This window comes from Oryzias melastigma, linkage group LG7, assembly GCF_002922805.2.
Source record: "Oryzias melastigma strain HK-1 linkage group LG7, ASM292280v2, whole genome shotgun sequence".
Classification (NCBI taxonomy): Eukaryota; Metazoa; Chordata; class Actinopteri; order Beloniformes; family Adrianichthyidae; genus Oryzias; species Oryzias melastigma.
In genome coordinates this window covers 9612298-9629162 of record NC_050518.1, presented here as the reverse complement: position 1 = coordinate 9629162, position 16865 = coordinate 9612298, and the positions used below count along the sequence as shown (strand labels likewise).

At 37.7% G+C, this 16865-nt stretch overlaps 2 protein-coding genes across 6 annotated transcripts in view; both read left to right on the top strand.

Moving 5' to 3' along the window:
- tead3a (TEA domain family member 3 a) overlaps window positions 1-13977 on the top strand; it is a 17828-nt gene extending 3851 nt beyond the window's left edge. Inside the window, exons 1-13 of one of the 4 annotated variants that reach the window (XM_024293112.2) lie at window positions 51-1690; window positions 1775-2014; window positions 4026-4090; window positions 4554-4616; window positions 8536-8547; window positions 8945-9055; window positions 9137-9180; window positions 9264-9325; window positions 9408-9541; window positions 9641-9811; window positions 11030-11170; window positions 11250-11402; window positions 11505-11647. In XM_024293112.2, the coding sequence (XP_024148880.1) occupies window positions 2008-2014; window positions 4026-4090; window positions 4554-4616; window positions 8536-8547; window positions 8945-9055; window positions 9137-9180; window positions 9264-9325; window positions 9408-9541; window positions 9641-9811; window positions 11030-11170; window positions 11250-11402; window positions 11505-11618 (1077 nt within the window). In that variant the 5' untranslated portion in view covers window positions 51-1690; window positions 1775-2007 and the 3' untranslated portion in view covers window positions 11619-11647. Of the gene's footprint in view, window positions 1-50; window positions 1691-1774; window positions 2015-4025; window positions 4091-4553; window positions 4617-4686; window positions 4750-8535; window positions 8548-8944; window positions 9056-9136; window positions 9181-9263; window positions 9326-9407; window positions 9542-9640; window positions 9812-11029; window positions 11171-11249; window positions 11403-11504 lie in introns of those variants that run through there. The other 3 variants (XM_024293110.2, XM_024293113.2, XM_036212739.1) reach the window with 3 other exon arrangements.
- Window positions 13978-15542: 1565 nt separating this feature from the next.
- Window positions 15543-16865, top strand: part of LOC112159183 (plakophilin-1) — a gene marked incomplete at its 3' end in the record, with an annotated part of 14679 nt that continues 13356 nt past the window's right edge. For both annotated transcript variants that reach the window (XM_024293091.2, XM_024293089.2), the window contains 1 exon segment: window positions 15543-15943. In XM_024293091.2, coding sequence (XP_024148859.1) covers window positions 15766-15943 — 178 coding nt within the window.

Sequence of the window (16865 nt, the reverse complement as noted above, 5' to 3'; positions counted from 1 at the left end):
TATTATCGATATCGTGAACCATGTATCGCGTATCGTATCGTATCGTGAGGTACCCAGTGATTCCCAGCCCTAGTGAGGTGGGGGTGCAAAGCAACACAGATTTCCAACTCTCCACAATTTATCTATTGGAATGGGGTCTGGAGATTGGTTAGGCCACTCCAGAACCCTAGAAGTGTTTTTTTTTTTTTATGTAGCCACTCCTTTGATGCCCTGATGGTGTGTTTGGGATCATTGTCATGCAAGAGGATCCAGGATCATCATTTTTATGACCAAAATCAATCCATACGTGACCCCATTCATCCTTACCTTAATGCAGATCAGTCGCCATAAACCCTTTGCAGAAAAGCAGTCCCAAAGCGGGATGTTTCTACTTCTTTGCTTTACAGTGTTCTTGGTATACAACTCAGCATTCTTCCCTCTCAGAACACTAAGAGTGGTGTTTTATACCAGAGAGTTCCTTCGTGGTCTTATCTGACCACTTTTCATTCCCCTAGTCCTCTGAAACTTCCAGAAAGTCTCTGGTAAACTTTAGATGGACCCAGACATATGCTGGTTTAAGCAGGGGTACTTTTGGAGTAGTGCAGGATTTTATTCTATGACAATATTACAATAGTTCCACCTGTCTTCAATTCATTGACCAGTTCCCTTGTGTACTTCTGGGCTGTTCATCACTGTTCTCAAAATCATTTGTACCCTGCATGGTGCGATCTTGATTGGAACCCCAAGTAGAGGGAGATTGTCAATTATCTTGTATTTTTTCCCATTTTCTATTCATTGCTCCAACAGTTGATTTCTTCTCGTCAAGCTGCTATTTCATAGTAGATTAGTTCAGGTCAATCTTGTCTCTGGTGTCCTAAGACAGCTATTTCGTCTTGGTCATGGTGGAGAGGTTGCGGTCTGACTGTTTGAGGGTGTAGACAAGTATCTTTTATACAGATAGCCAATTTAAACTGATGCAATTAATACACGTAACAAGTGGAGGACAGGAGACCTCCGAAATAAGAGGTCTGTGAGGGACAGAATAAATACATTTGTTTTTAGAAGCTAAATTTTTCTGCTCCATTATACAAACAAATGTCTTGGACAAAAAACCCACTTAATGTGATTTCCTGTATTCTTTTGTTTACATTCTGTCTCTGACAGTTGAAGTGTGACAGGAAACATATAGCAGATTTTGAGATGGACAAATTCTTTTGTCCCACTATATAGTGCATGCAAAATCACAATTCTGCATTCAATATTTAAACAATTTAGTGCTTTTATTGGCAGTGGCGTGAGTAAAGGGAAGTTTACAATAATTTTTTAACTCAGAACATCAAAAGGGAAGTGAATTGAAGGGGTGAGTGTCATGGAATTAGTCCCCTGCTCCAAATACAGACATTCACTACTGTACTACAGCAGAGAAAAGCAGCTGGTAGTAAGAGCAGATTAGGTACATGGACAAAGGCTGACCTATTTTAATTAAGCCTATCAAAGTCAGATTAAAACTAACAAAAGTACAAAAGTTTTTATAAACATCTAAAATAAGTAATCTTTCACAGCAAGTTTTTTTTATATTGATATAAATACTTGTAGCTTAATGTTGGATAAAGAATCTTTGTGTTTTTTGGGGGTTTTGAAAAGTCAAAAAGTTGTCATTTCTTTCTCTTACAGCGATCCTTCCAAACTAGGTCAATTTGTTTTGACAAATGTATTGGTATTTTCTTCTTCCAAACTCTACATTCTTTAGAATATCCTGCAAATCACAAATGATCACTCGTGATCTGTGTTTTAGGTGATTTGACCTGAACCGTCATCATTGCGTCGGAGTGGAGTTGCCGTGGAAGCCCTGATGGGGCACAGGAGGAGAGTGGCAATGGAGAGGTGCTGGCAGACGGGACGGACCGTGGATTGGACGGAGACCCTGAAGGGGTGTGGAGTCCAGACATTGAACAAAGCTTCCAGGAAGCTTTGGCAATCTACCCACCCTGTGGGAGGAGGAAGATCATCCTATCAGATGAAGGAAAGATGTATGGTAAGGAACACAACATTTGTCTCTCAAGATAAATTTGGATTACACATTTTTATGTTAAAAAAATGAAAAGATGTAAATAGGGTCCAAAAATGTACTTGTATTTATAATTATTGTTCGTAATTTATTTTTATAATTAAAAGTATATTTTCAACTATTTCTATTGAAAAACTGATACAATTCAATTGACCCTTTGTTATTTGGCCTTGTTTACCTGGTGTATCTTTCTTATTTGATTTTAAAACAAACTTGTGATGATCATCAATCTGAACTTGGAACTTCTTTGGTTCTTCTTGGAAATACTTTTTTTTTTGTTTGTTTTGTTTTGTTTTCCGGGTCAGAGAGCAGAAATGGGATAAAACAATAGAGAAGATGTCATTAGACATCAAGTGGGGCTACTTGATTGCATTATTCATGCATTGATTCTTCAATGATTTTCATTTTTTTTCCTTTTGGTATATATTGCAGGAGTGCTTCTGTAAAACTGAAGCCCAATGAGGAAACTCTTTTGTGATATTGTGCTATATCAATAAAATTAAATTGAATCTGAATTGTTATACCTCAGTGTATGTTTGAAGGAAGTCCCTGATATTCCTTGTAACCAAAAGGGAATGTTCGTTAGATCGATGCCCCACATTTACCTTTTTATAAACAAAAGTATATATACTCACATTTAAAATTGTGTCATCTTTTTTTTTCTTTTTAAACTGGTGCATATTTTGATTCAAACTGGGGTCACAGGCCAAAAATACTCACCTGTGTGCAGAGCATATACAATTATTGTGAGCAAAAATCCCTTTATAACTACATTCTAGCTAAAGATGTCGAAGCCAAAAATTAATCTTGCCAACGATAAACACTAACATAAAGAATTTACTTTAAAATACTAATCTACATGTTTACTGGGGGTTCAAGAGGTACTTAAATACCACTCCTATCTTTTTTTAAAAGTGGGACAGGTCAGAGTTATGTTTTATTCTGAAATTATAGTTAGATAAATGAAAACAATTGCTCATACAAATAATTTGTTGTGACTCACATTGATACAGCAGATGGATTTTGTAGTATTTATTTTATAAAAAACAGCAGGAGTTCAGTTGTTGAAAATACTTGAAACTTTGTTTTTTTATTGAAGACTTTAAATTCAAAATAGATTATTCTGTGTGAAATTTGTTTATCCTTCCTCCTCAATATGATTATGGGTAGTTGTCTAACATGCATTATAACCACGTGTTTAGCGTAAATATTTAATAAGTAAATTGATAGAATTTCAACAAAAATGGGAATTGAAAAAGTAACATCAGGGTTGTGTCTACCTCTGTTTTGAGCCATTCTTGGAGTGGTGGAGGGCACTGGAACAGGTCATCTGTCCTGTTTTGGGAATCGGGGCAGAGCCGTTTGAGTCACCCCTTTTGGTTATTTGGGGGGGGGGAGTCTGTTTTCTGGTAACTAAACAAAGCAGCGTGATTCATCAAAAGTGTTGGACCGCTTCCCAGAAACATGGATGATGATGATGCCATTGACCTTAACCCCTCCAGTCACATTATGAATCGCCAATGACATGATGATCTTTTTTCGCTAACATTTTCTCTTGTTGTTTTGAAATCTGCCTGAAAATGACTAAATACAATTAAATATTGCATTAAATTTATTTATTTACTAAGCTAAACTGTTGGATCATCTATGGCAATTATATTAAAGACATGTAACGGTATAAGTACAGTTATCTAAAACTTCAAAATTATGCTGTTTTCCTTTGAATAAAATAAAGTGACATATTTTTAAAAAGTAATAAAACATTTGTTTTTTATGCTAGAAGGTTGTATTGTTATTTATCCCTCTCATTAATCTTGCATTTAATGGCTTCAGTAAAAAAATAGCATAAGATTAAAAAATGATTAACACTATACATTATGTGATTTACTTTGAATCTCAGACAAGCAGAAATTACCCATTTTTGTGCCTCTTAATTCATTGAGTTTATTTTTTACTTGTTTTTTTTTCTGTTTTTTAGGTCGAAATGAGCTGATTGCTCGCTACATAAAACTACGAACAGGAAAGACGCGAACACGCAAACAGGTATGGATGGATATCTCTGAAGGAGCAGAACATTTTCATTTTCCCTTTGTGTGGTTTGTCATGCTAAATAATGATGATTGTATTTTTTTCAGACATATACTTTAAAAGTAAAGATGAGAAAAATACACCCAGTGTACCCATTATCTATTATAAACCTGTTCCCTCTCCAATGAGTACACACTGAGTTTCATATATACACACATATAACTACACATGTAGATAAATGTACACATAGAAACAGTCACATGGAAACATCCAACATTCATTTGTCATGTATACACTCATTTGGTTCCATGGTTGTTCCAAGGTCATAAAGCTTCACACTGTTGACCGAAGCTGGTGTACCGTTTGGTATTTTCCATTCTGTAGCATTGTTTCATGGATCATAGGTGTTTGAAATGAACAATCAACATGTGTGTATGTGTGTTTATTTTTGTGTGGGGGCATAACCCTTACCCTGTAGGTATCAAGTCACATCCAGGTTTTGGCCCGTAAGAGGGTGCGAGAATACCAGGCAAGCATCAAGGTGGGTACCAAAGAATCGGCGCTCACTTTCCCTCTTCTTCTTCCTTTTCCTACATCCTGTCTTTCTTCAGGTCTCTAGTCACCTGCAAGTATTGGCCAAAAGAAGGTCTCGTGAGATTCAGTCTAAGCTGAAGGTACACAAGCTTACTGACTTTGCAATGTTAGCAGCTCTGTGTGGCTTAAATTGACCATAACCTTCAATACAGCTGTGGGTCTTTGTGTCCTGACCAGCTAAAACCAGGGGCCCCTTTCAAAAAGCAGGTTTAAGAAATTCAGAGTTCAAATCTGAACTGAGAGTTGACTGACTCAGAGTTCTCAAATTCAGAGTTATCTGTTTCAGAACAGCTGAAAAGAGTTAATTCAATCAACTCGAGTCGTTGGAATCAGTCAGGTGCGAGCGTCAAGACAACAAAAAGCATTGAGCAATGGAGCAAAGACATTACAATTCACCATAGAAACGGTAAGCACCATTAGGGCGTCATACTTTAAGCCGACAGAAATTGATGTGCTCCTACTAGCATATGCCGACTATGAGCACATTTTCCGCAAGAAAAGCAACACAGCTGCAGCAGCAAAAAAGAGAAAATAGCTGCCAGAGTTAATGCGTAATCATTTTAATTCAGGATAAGTACTGAATAATGTCAGAAATGTCATTTTGTCACTTGTTAAGGAAGGAATGGTTTTTGATCTGCCAAAAATTTAACGTGTAATCTTCAAAATTTGTCTGGGATGACGTCGTGAAGTGGACAGCAGTACGCAGCGGCAGGCGGAGCTCCAGGAATCGAGCCGTTTTACTTCCGGGTAGGAACAAACTCCTTTAAGAAGCAGCAGAGACCGCTGGGAACTTAAGTTTCCTCAAGGAAACATGCACCAGAACAGGTTATGTTCAGAGTCAGTTGCCATAGTGAGGAAATCTGAGTTCATCTTACCCTGCTTCGTGAAACAGGTGTGGTTTAACCCACTTTCATGGGTTTAAGTTAACTTTGCTTCTGAAACCAGAAACTCTGAGTTTTCCTTAACTTGGAGTTCATGAACTCAGAGTTTCAACAAAACCTGCTTCTTGAAACAGGCCCCAGGTGTCTTGTATTTATTTTGACTAACAGTCAACTAATGTGACAGTGCATGATAAGCCCAGTGAGTCTTGTGCTGATGCCAATCTTTCCCTAGTGTTGATATAAAAAGTATTTATCAGCAGCTCATCTGATGGAACAGACTGTAATCCGTTTGCTTTACGATATCATACATGCATTATCATACATGACTGCTCAATCATAAGGAATAAAGTGACCGTTTATTTTGCTGTTGTATGCATGGCAGTATTTAGCTCTAGAATAATGCGGCCCTGGAAACACTGTTACCCTTAACTTTAATCTTAATTGCATGTTCATGTCATTTCTGACTATCCGATTTTTTTGATAATTCTGATGTGCTTACCTGAAGAACCTAATGCTTTTCTTAACTCCTCCTGAACATCATCCTCAGTTTTCACTTTCTTTCTGAATACATTTGATGTACTTATCTTTTTTTCCCAGGTGTATTGCTACACGTTCTTCATGTAAATTGTGTTTGTGAATGTAATACAGTGGTCCCTCGTTTATTGTGGGAGTTGCATTCTAAAACAAACTTGCAATGGGTAAAATCCAGCTATGAGCTGAAGTCAGTGTGGGTCATTAATCAAGAGACTCACACTACTGCCAACCTATGTAGCCACAAGGGGTCCTAGGTCTGGGTCTCCCTGTGCCGATCCCCAGCCTGGATAAAACACAGGGTTGCGTCGGGAAGGGCATCCGGCATAGAAACTCTCTGCCAAACCAAATGTGTGGATCAGTGGCAGCGGATTTGCTGTGGTGACCCTTGAGGAGCTATGCCAAAAGTTGAACAAGTCCCCTTTCATTTTCAACGATTATTATAGACGCTTTAAGACTATAAAACTCCTCAATACATGGAATGGAGGGGATTGTTTTTCAGTTGTCGACAGCTTATCAAGATGCAGAACACAGTGCACTGTAAAAAACAAATAAAAAAACATGCAAATTGCACAAAAAAATTAATGAAACTGCAAGACTGCTAAAAAGATCAACTGTGTTATATTGAGGGACCATTGTATACATGTTTTTACAATAAGTCTGTTTCATGAGTAGCATATTTAAACCTCCTCATGATCTCACAGGTGAAGGTTATCTGTCTGATATTAAAGAAGGCTCTTTCTAAAACCAGGTTCACACCAAATGGGATTTCCACATATCTCAAATTTGCATCAGACGCCTCTCTTTCGAAGTGTAGCAAATTCTCTGTTGCTTGTCCAAAAATGCGTTCAAAAGCTCAACTGGCTACATAGGGCAGTGTCTGTGTATGTCTCATTTACATTACATGTAAGCACTTTGAATTGTCTCTGTACATGAAATGTGCTATACAAATAAACTTGCCTTGCCTTGCCTACATGGAAGAGTCAGATGATGTTGATTTAGTTTTAAAAGCTCCTCAAAAGTATTGGTAAATGCCTCTGAATCCGAATTCTTCCCATAGCTCTCCAGCTTCTCCCTACCCCTCCCATTATAGGGGCAGGGCTGTTTGAAATAATTTTTTAAGGGTTAAACCTTGTGGCAGAGGAATTCAGAGCCCTCCGCCGCAAGAGTTTTCCATGTTGCGGAGGAGACGTGCATTTCTTCACCTGGGCGTCCTCTGAAGCACATCACTTAACATTTAAATGTAAGGAGTGACTCTTTGTTTCAGCACGACCGTTTTAAAGTTACAAAGCCATGTTGTTATCTGTTTCCGAGCGCTAGCAGCTCCACACCAACTTGAAGCTATCGATGACGTCATCGAGCGGGAGTAACATCCGAATTTGAAGACACGATTTTTCCATAACTTTCCGTTCAGAGGACTAAATGTAGGGGTAGGGGAAGAATTTGATTTCGGCCAATGTCTGGGATCATTCAGAGACTCTCCCAGTACAGTGAGCTTCCCCTCTGCTGCAGGAGTTGTATCTGAGTGTCAGACACTTTTTCTGCAGTATTTCTGTGTCTCTGTTACATAGTTTTAAGACTTACTGTCACACATTAAACCGAGAGGGGAAAAAATAAAAACAAGTACACAATAATCTCTTTTTTTTAAGTTATTGTTTTGATGAAAATAAAAATTACCATAAAGTTCAGGAGGCCTAACCAGGCTGCCTCCCAATACCCCAACTACTCTGTCTGTCTGCCTGCCTGCCAGTCAGCCTCCCATCGGCCTTGTGACAGACTTGCGACCTGTCCAAGAAGTACCCAACAGTAGCAGGGGTGGCCCCGAAAGGGATACAGTGGGTTAAGAAAATGAATGGGTGGAAGTTCAGGAGGAGAACACTTGGATTGATTCTCCATGTACTCTAATCTGGATCAGTCTTCTATGTACTCTAATCTAGTCACTGAACACATCATGTGCCAAGAGCTGAGACCCTAATAAGTTGTCATAAAGCACATGACCTCACCAAAGTTCAGATATCTGAACTCTGGACGCACTGCCCAAATTGCACTGCACCGCTCAAACCACCCTACTGCCAGACTGAAGCGCCGCTTCCAGTGCTCAAATTGCGCCCCAGGACCTCGGATTGCATCTGTACCATTGACTTAACATTGAAATTGGATGCCTCTGCTGCGTGAATTGCGTTTGGTGTGAACATAACTTTGTACCAGTATGTAGCAAATTTTATAGTTATGGTTACAGATGAAACTTTTATGTTTCCTAAGAATTTTATCTACTATTTATAATTATGGTGTTTTTCTGTTAAACGTTGTCAGAGGTTTAAGTGGTTAATTACATTTTTAAAGGGACTATATGATCTGGGATTATGGTACTTTCCTAAATCCCCAAACACTAAACATGTTGCCTCTTTTTTAATATCCTGAATTGATTTTGTTACATGTCTTTTTTTACCTTAGGCCATGAACTTGGTAAGTTTTTGATAAGTACTTCCAGTTGTCTGCTTAAGGCTTTGTGCTTTGTGGTTGGCATCAACATATTTCTTGCTCACAATGCAATCCTGCTGGCAAATTGAAACCCCCCTGCTTGTTTCTCTTTTGTTTTTAGCAACTTTAGTGAAGTGCCGGTGATGTAGTTTTTTTTTTTTTCTAGCTTGGTGCTTCGCCTGCTTTTTCTTTCTTTTAGGTCTGCTCTGCCATCTGTTTCGTCCTCTTGCATAGTTACTGCATCATGCTGAAAGGTTATGTTGGTTTGCTTGCCGTCTGAAATGGCGTTTCCAACTGGTTGGCCGTTAACATTTAGCTAAGCCGGTGTTTTAAGAGGTGGCTTTTTCATTGTTTTTTTTTTTACCTCTGTTTTTTTCTCCAGGACCAGGTGTCCAAAGACAAGGCGCTGCAGACAGTGGCCAACCTGTCATCTGCTCAGATTGTGTCTGCGAGTGTCATGAAACCTCAAACACCCTTCCCAGCATCAGTCAGAGTATGACAAAAATTGAAGCACATGATACCAGCGATGAAGTTTGCATAGAAACATTTAACCTGTTTTTTCCTCTGTTTTTAGTTTTGGCCAGGTCCTGTACCGGGACAGGCTGGACATTCTCAGGAGTAAGTGTTGATGCCATTTTTTTAATGATTTGAATTGACCATGATTTCTCATTAAAGTTGACATGTTTTCTTAATCTTGATAGCATTAAGCCCTTTGCACAGCCTCCATACACAACACTACCTACCCCTGTCCCCACACCTATTGGTAGGTTAACCAATAAACACAAAAAATGTACATTTTTAGTGTTATGTTTGCGACAGAAAGGTAATAATGTAATGTACCACAGGTTATGAGGCCCTGCCACCCCCTCGGCCTCCAGCTATAGCTCCTCCTGTATGGCAAGACAGAACCATTGCTTCAGCGAAACTACGACTGGTGGAATATTCTGCGTTTATGGAATCCCAGAGAGACAGAGAGACGGTACAAACATCCAGGTGTTCTTTTATCGGGGAATTTCTGTTTTTCTAATTAAACTGTTGTTTTATTGTACATTTTCTGGTTCTTTTTTTCCCCCCACAGTACAAACACCTTTTTGTACACATTGGGCCGTCAAACCCAGGCTACAGCGATCCTGTGCTGGAGTCCATAGACGTGAGGCAGATTTACGACAAATTCTCGGAGAAGAAAGGAGGTCTAAAGGAGCTGTACGAAAAAGGGCCGCACAACGCCTTTTTTCTTGTCAAATTTTGGGTTCGTCTAAAACTCCACTGGTCCCAACCTAAATTTAAGATGCCGTATATCTTCCAGTAGTGGCAGGTCTACAAGGCGGTCGTTACTACAGACGTCAGTCTTTAATAGTGGCTCCTTTAAGACCCCCACAGTCATGCAGACGGTGGGTTTCTGTGGTATTTGTGTGGTGAACAAGCGTAGCTCATTCGATTTTGCGTTTATATTTTGTGTGGTGGCATACGTCAAAGAACATACTGATAAGGAATCTGCTCTACATTTTTGGGGTGGATCCTAAATGTATCAGAGAATCCGTTCACAGCCTGTGCTAATTAGGGCTGTGAATCACTGGGTATGTTACAATGCAGTGAGATACATGGCTCACGATATCGATGATATCGCGATACTGTAATAATAATGAGTACAAATCATCTCTAATAACTCACATTATATAGGAGAACACATTTTTTTGGGAAAATATATCCCCATTTATTTTTTAGCTTGAACACAATTATAATAAACAACTTGTGTTTTATTTTGTGCAACAAATAAGACACTTTCGTGAAAATCAGTAACACTATGTCTTAGACAAGCATTGACACTAATTGAATTGGAAAATTCAGTATTAACAATAGTAAACATGAACAGCAGTGCCACTACTTTGTGCAAAATTGTTGTAAACAACAGCAAAAAAAGTTTAATAATTCAAGTAGCTGCCAGGCATATTGGTACCCACGACAGCCAGTCTTGCATCGGGTGCCCCCTATCTACCTCCAAAGGAAAGTCTCACTAAAGGATGACAAATATATTTTACAGCATCATCAAACGAAAATAAAAGATAGATACTTGGTGAGAACCCATTGAGAATCAATCGCAGGACTAAATATCGCGATATATCGCGGTATTGATATTTTGGCACACCCCTAATGTTAATCAGAACATAATACAATATTCTCATCATTTCAGTAAACCCTGAAATGTTCATCTGGTGGTGTCATCTGCATTTTGTGACTGAATTTCACCGTAAAATAAACCCACTAGCCATCACCGTTCTGTCTGTGATAGAATAAACGTCGCTCTCCAATAGACCCCTGTCTCTAATAAAGACCGGGGCTCCTTTTGGAAGATATACGGTAAACTTGTTGAAGAAATCTTTGAAGTTCCATGTTACATAAGAAATATATATTTTTTAATATTCTATCTGTGTTTGACTTCTTCTGCATCATGTTGGGTTTCTTTCAGGCTGACCTCAGCATTGATGTTGAAGAAGGTTCTGGCATCTTTTATGGTGTGAGCAGCCAATACAGTGGAACGGAAAATATCACCATCAGCGTTTCTACGAAGGTGTGCTCATTTGGAAAACAAGTGGTGGAGAAGGTTGAGGTGAGAAAAAAAATGTTTTTAACCCAAAGTACTTTATTTGTTTCTGATTGACGTATACATGCACTCACTTCTTATTCAGACGGAATATGCACACCTGGAGGGAGGAAAGTACATGTTTCGAATCCACCGTTCACCCATGTGTGAATATATGATCAACTTCATCCACAAACTGAAGCACCTGCCAGAAAAATACATGATGAACAGTGTACTAGAGAATTTCACTATTCTCCAGGTAATCTTCCTGTATACTTCTTATAATTTCAGTGATCTTGTATTGCTGAAATTAAGATCTGTTAATCTCATCTGTAACTCAATGATTTCCATCTTTTACTAGGTGGTGTCCAACAGAGAAACTCAGGAGACTCTGCTGTGCATCGCCTTTGTGTTTGAAGTGTCCACAAGTGAACATGGAGCACAGTACCACGTTTACCGACTGGTTAACGACTAGCAGCATGTTTTTTTTTTTTTTCATGCATGCAGAGACTCTAAATACTTTTTTTTTTATACACTTGCATCTTAAACACTATGTCCAGCTCAATGCAACCCCCCACTCCACAGTCAGACCAATCGCCACACCTGTTGTTTGCTTAGCAAGTCCATCCAAACTCCGTATGAAACACCTTTTAAGTCATCAACAATTGGGAATGCATCTTTACTGTCATTTCTACTGGATTCACAAACCTTTTCCAGCATTTGCATCATAATCAAGAGTTGTGAGAGATGAGATTTGAATAAAAAAACAAACAAAAAAGAATCCCAACTAGATATTAAACCAGTGTTAATGTAGCCTGCCACAAGGACGATTTTTTTCTAAAGTTTTTAGTATTCTGTTGAGGTACATTTTGAGTGAGCCCTCAGTGGTGTGTTTTTGTCCCAACTTAATGTGAAGTTGTGGACTTAAGTCAGATCAAAGATCCAAGGATCAATCTGCAGAAAATCTGCCTTTGTCAAAGAACAGTGCACTACAATTTTAAGACATTCATGTCGTATTTATATTTTAAATGATATTGTAAAGTGAAAAGAGGATGGATTTTTGGATTTCTGGTGGTACATGATATTAGGGGTGTGGGTGCGAGTGCCTTAGATATTGCCTCATGTTTGTTTTAAAACAGCAAATGTGCTTCAGTTAATTTTAGACTTTTTGTAAGGAGGGATTGCTTTTATCTCTTAAAGAAACAAGACATTTTTTTACTCCTTATCTGGGCTTGCTGCAGTATTTCTACCTCCCTGTAAGTTGGGATAAGAATGTGCTTTGATTCTTAAAGCCTTAAGCTGAGGAGCACTGATGTACAGGATGCATACACTACATTTCTAATGGTACTGTTTTATAGGCCAAACAAGATTAATACATGCATTTTTAAACTCTTTTGTACTTCTCTAGCACAGTACGGTGTGTTACACTAAACACCATAAATGGTGGATGCTAATGTTTTTTTGTTTCTTTTTTATTGGATGCATACATGTCAGACCACATAGGATCTCCCACAATGCATTGAGGGTAGATTCTTGACTGAAAACACTAGTAAACTATTCAGCTGACACTATTATCTTCTGTTCTTAGCACTACTGGTACATATAGCTACCATTTTTCTTGTTTTAATTGCGTAAGACAATTTTCACTGTTGATCAGCCAGAAGTGTTGCATTTTATCTTGAATTTCCAGTCTGAGTATTGGCTTTTTCTTTGTCTCTTTTTTGGATAATCTTTTTATTTTGATTTTTTTGAAGTTGTTCCAGTAAAAATGTTAAAGATAGAAGATTCCTCTTTTTCTAAATTCCTAAAAATCTAAATTTTATATTGGAATGGTTATATTAAAAGAAGAAAAAATCATGAAAAACTTACAGCATGAAACTCGTGTACAGCAACTCAATCAAAGCATTGCCTTCCAGATTTTTTTCTAAAACCTTTGATTAATAAAGTATTCTTGATGTTTGTAATATTAAGGCCTTATATGATTGTATACGAAATCTCATATCTCCATACATATTTATTGGACAGAATTGTTTCAGAATTTTCAGTTTAAATATTGATCATGTGGAAAAATGTTTTAATGTCAATGCGAAGTGGATAATATTGATCAATACCCTAATCCTTTTAGAAAATGTTTGCTGTTTTGTATCTCCTGAATTCTTTGCTTTTGATGTTGGAATCCCCAGGATGTTTTTTTGCGACTCGGTTTCCATTATTAAAAAGTCCTGCTAGGGGGAGCTATCACCTCATGTTTACACATTCACTGCTCTGTATGTTAAGTATTCAAATGTACCTACCTGCTCATTTTATAAAACGTTTTACGTATACATCTCAGCCAATGTTTTCACTTTGATCTTTCACTGTCAGGCATTTATGTTCTGATTTGTCTTTGCTCAAAAGATTTTGTTGTCTTTTTACAAAGTTGGTTATCAATGCATGTTTGTTGTTGTATAATAATCATCCTGCAAAAAATGTGGGGGAGAAAAACTTGCTGCCATGTGTTTTTTAAAGTCATTTCTTTTAATGTTTGTATGTGTCAAGTAATGGTTGACTTTCACTTTTTTAAACACTTGTTCAGTTTTTTTTTTTTTTTTTTTTTTTTTTTTTTTTTTTTTTTGGTCGGACATCTGCCAAAATTGTCTAAGAGGTTAGATCTGTAATAAATAGTGACACATGCCAAAAAGAATTCCTGGCAATGGATGTGATACCGTTAATACAGTCTGCCAATGTTACAAGAGGACATTAAAATTGCAGAGCTGCATTGATTGAAATGGGTATTTAAAGTCTGAATCTAAGGCCGTCAAATGTAATAAACACTACCTTCTCCTATAATCTCACATGCTTGAATTTGTTTTAGTTATCACTGTCAAACAAAAGTCCATTTGTCTTTCATTTGGATACATTGTTTTTTAGCTAAATAAGAGGATGATTTGAGCTGAAATCATAGATAATTCCTTCGTAGAAGTACATGGGACAGATGTCATGCATTTCTGCTTCACCAGTGCAAACTAGAAGGGCGTGGTGGGAAAATGTCTCCGGCAGAAACCTTGCCAAAACAATCCGGTTATGCAGAGAGCATGTGCAGGTATGGTCTTTTGACTTCTGTTCAGGATTGCTTAGGTCTTACAAATCAAGTCAAAATAGGAAACGTTAAGCACACTTTTTATTGGGAACATTACAGGATTTGTCTGTTCCATTAACACTCCTTATGGATATTCCAAAATGTAAATGTGCTATTACTTAAAGAGTTTTGATGAAAGAAGTAAAGTTATGATATTGCAGGTTGGAACACACAACAAGGACAATTGTGTAAAAATAAAGAAAAATCTGACAATCATGTTTGCAACAGTTTTATGAAAGCCAACCCTGGATTATGTATATAAAATAGGAATTAATTTTTTATTATATATATTGAATAAATCACAATTTAACTAGTATAGCATTCTCAGATGAATCAGAAGTAGAAAAAAATGCAGTTTGAAATAAAGTGTATTTGTGACTTACAAAATACGTTGGATGGGTCACAAGCTCGACTCCATTCTGATGCATCCACTTATAGAGGTGACGATCTATGTATGTCTTTGTTTTCTGCGCTGGCATCTGGCTCAAAACTGTTCAGTTGGAAAGCTCCAATTTGTGGGTGTGAGGTTCTGTGAGCTAGCAGTAGAGAACCCACAACTCTGAGGCATCAATATAACAAACTCCTGCCGCTCTGCAGAAATTTTGTCCTAGAAAACAACATTTTTTTAAGCTATAAATGGCATAATCGTAATTAAAAACCACTGGGAACGCTTTCACAATAGATCAAAACATAATTGTAGTGGGTCTTTAATTACTTGGTCATTCTGCTTACACTAGTAAAATACACAAGTCCTTACTTTTTTTTTTTTTAATTGAACATGAAACACTGAAGCATACTAACTCTCACATGGCAGGGGCTGTACAGAAGACATAATACATAGTCATTTACTGATGACCAAAACACAGGATAATTAAGCAAAATAAAATGAAAATAACCCCTTATTCCTGCATAGGTAGAAATTGTCCCTCTTACAAGTTGATAAGTGGTCATCTTTATGTCTTACTAAAACAATGATCTCAAAATTTATAATTAACAAGTTTAAGTTTGTATAGTTTATTAATACGTGCAAGTGTTTTGACTTGTCCCAAATGGAAAGAAATGTTCAAAACAGCTTGCCATACATAAGTTGAAGTAAAATAAAATAAAATAAGAGTATGGATGAATTTGAGCCTCTTACAAGTTGACTAGTGGACATCTTTATGTCTAACTAAAAAAGTAATCTAAAAAATTAAGTTGTTTAGAGCAAATGTTTTGACTCGGCCCAAATGTCAAGAAATGTTTGGTACCAGGGCTTGCCATACAACTCGTCCCCGTTTCCACCAGAGGCTCTCTGGGTCCACCCTGCACTGCTCACCTGCCCGTGCACTCCCCTGGCAGGCGCGGTTTCAAGGGTGGAGTCCTCCTCCGCCTCCGACTCGGGAACGCTCCCTCGCGCCTCCTCAAATGCTTTAACGTGGCTGCGTGCGTTACAGCCTTCTCTGACTCCTGGCTCTGTTGGCCGTAGTAGAGTTGCGTTGACGGACAGGGAAAAGTACCGGGGAAAATGATGGTTCCGGAGCCGCTGCGCTCGGCGATGGTCAGCGACGTCGGGGAGGACACTTCGCTCGCGCTGCCGTCCGATAACAGCCTGAGCACGGGGCAGCAGCGCGTGCTCAACCAGGTCCACACCATCAAGAGGAGCAAGTTCAAACAGAGCAAGATCATCAGTCCACCTGCTTCGAGTAGGAAAACTGCTTTTACGTTCATGCTATATCAACAAATGCTAAATGTCACGGAAGGCTGATGTCTAACAAAGTGACAGTCTTCACATTCAGGGGTTTCTTGTTTCTCGAGAAAACTGCGTCACAGAAGTTTGCAGACGTGTACGTCGGCCAGGTTTATTTACGTTTTAAGTTATTCCACACAACTTAAATAACCCGTGTTTTATTTAGATTTTAGCCGTGTTCTACAAGTTAGATAATTCTTCTAATTTGGGGGCCAGGTAGAATAATAGCAACGGATAGAATGGAAACCTTATTAAAATAACTTTAAAAAAGTTTTACAATTTAAGATTAACTTAACATGTTGTTGCATTTTTTTTATTATTTTTTTTGCTGAATAACACTGCTATCAAACCAAAAATGTGTTTTCACTTCAATTTTAAGGTTTGAGTGTAGTTCATAAACTATAATTTTAAGTGGAAACACGTGCGATGCAAGCTAGTTTTACTTATTAGCTAAATACTCAATTAAAAAATATAATTACAACATAATACATACAAATCCAAGAAATATAATAAATATGTAGAATAGGTAGAAAATAATTATAAAGTACTTTAGTTTATGTGCATTTATTAAAAAAAATCCTCCTTCAGAAGGAAATAGTTCAAATGGGTTTTGATTATGTTGCATAGACTTCTTATGAAACAATCCAATCAAGAAACCTCTTTCTATCATTATTATAAATAGCAGAGAACTGGATGGATTACACAGTTTCTTGCTTCAAATATTGTCATCAAAAATAGTTTACAGCTAATATATGTGAATAATTGATTTGAGTCGCTCAGAGCTGCCTCGGTTAGACGATTAGTTATGACTGTATCGACTATTATAATTAGTGATGCTCAATAATGACTTTTTACAACCAGTACTGACACCCGATATT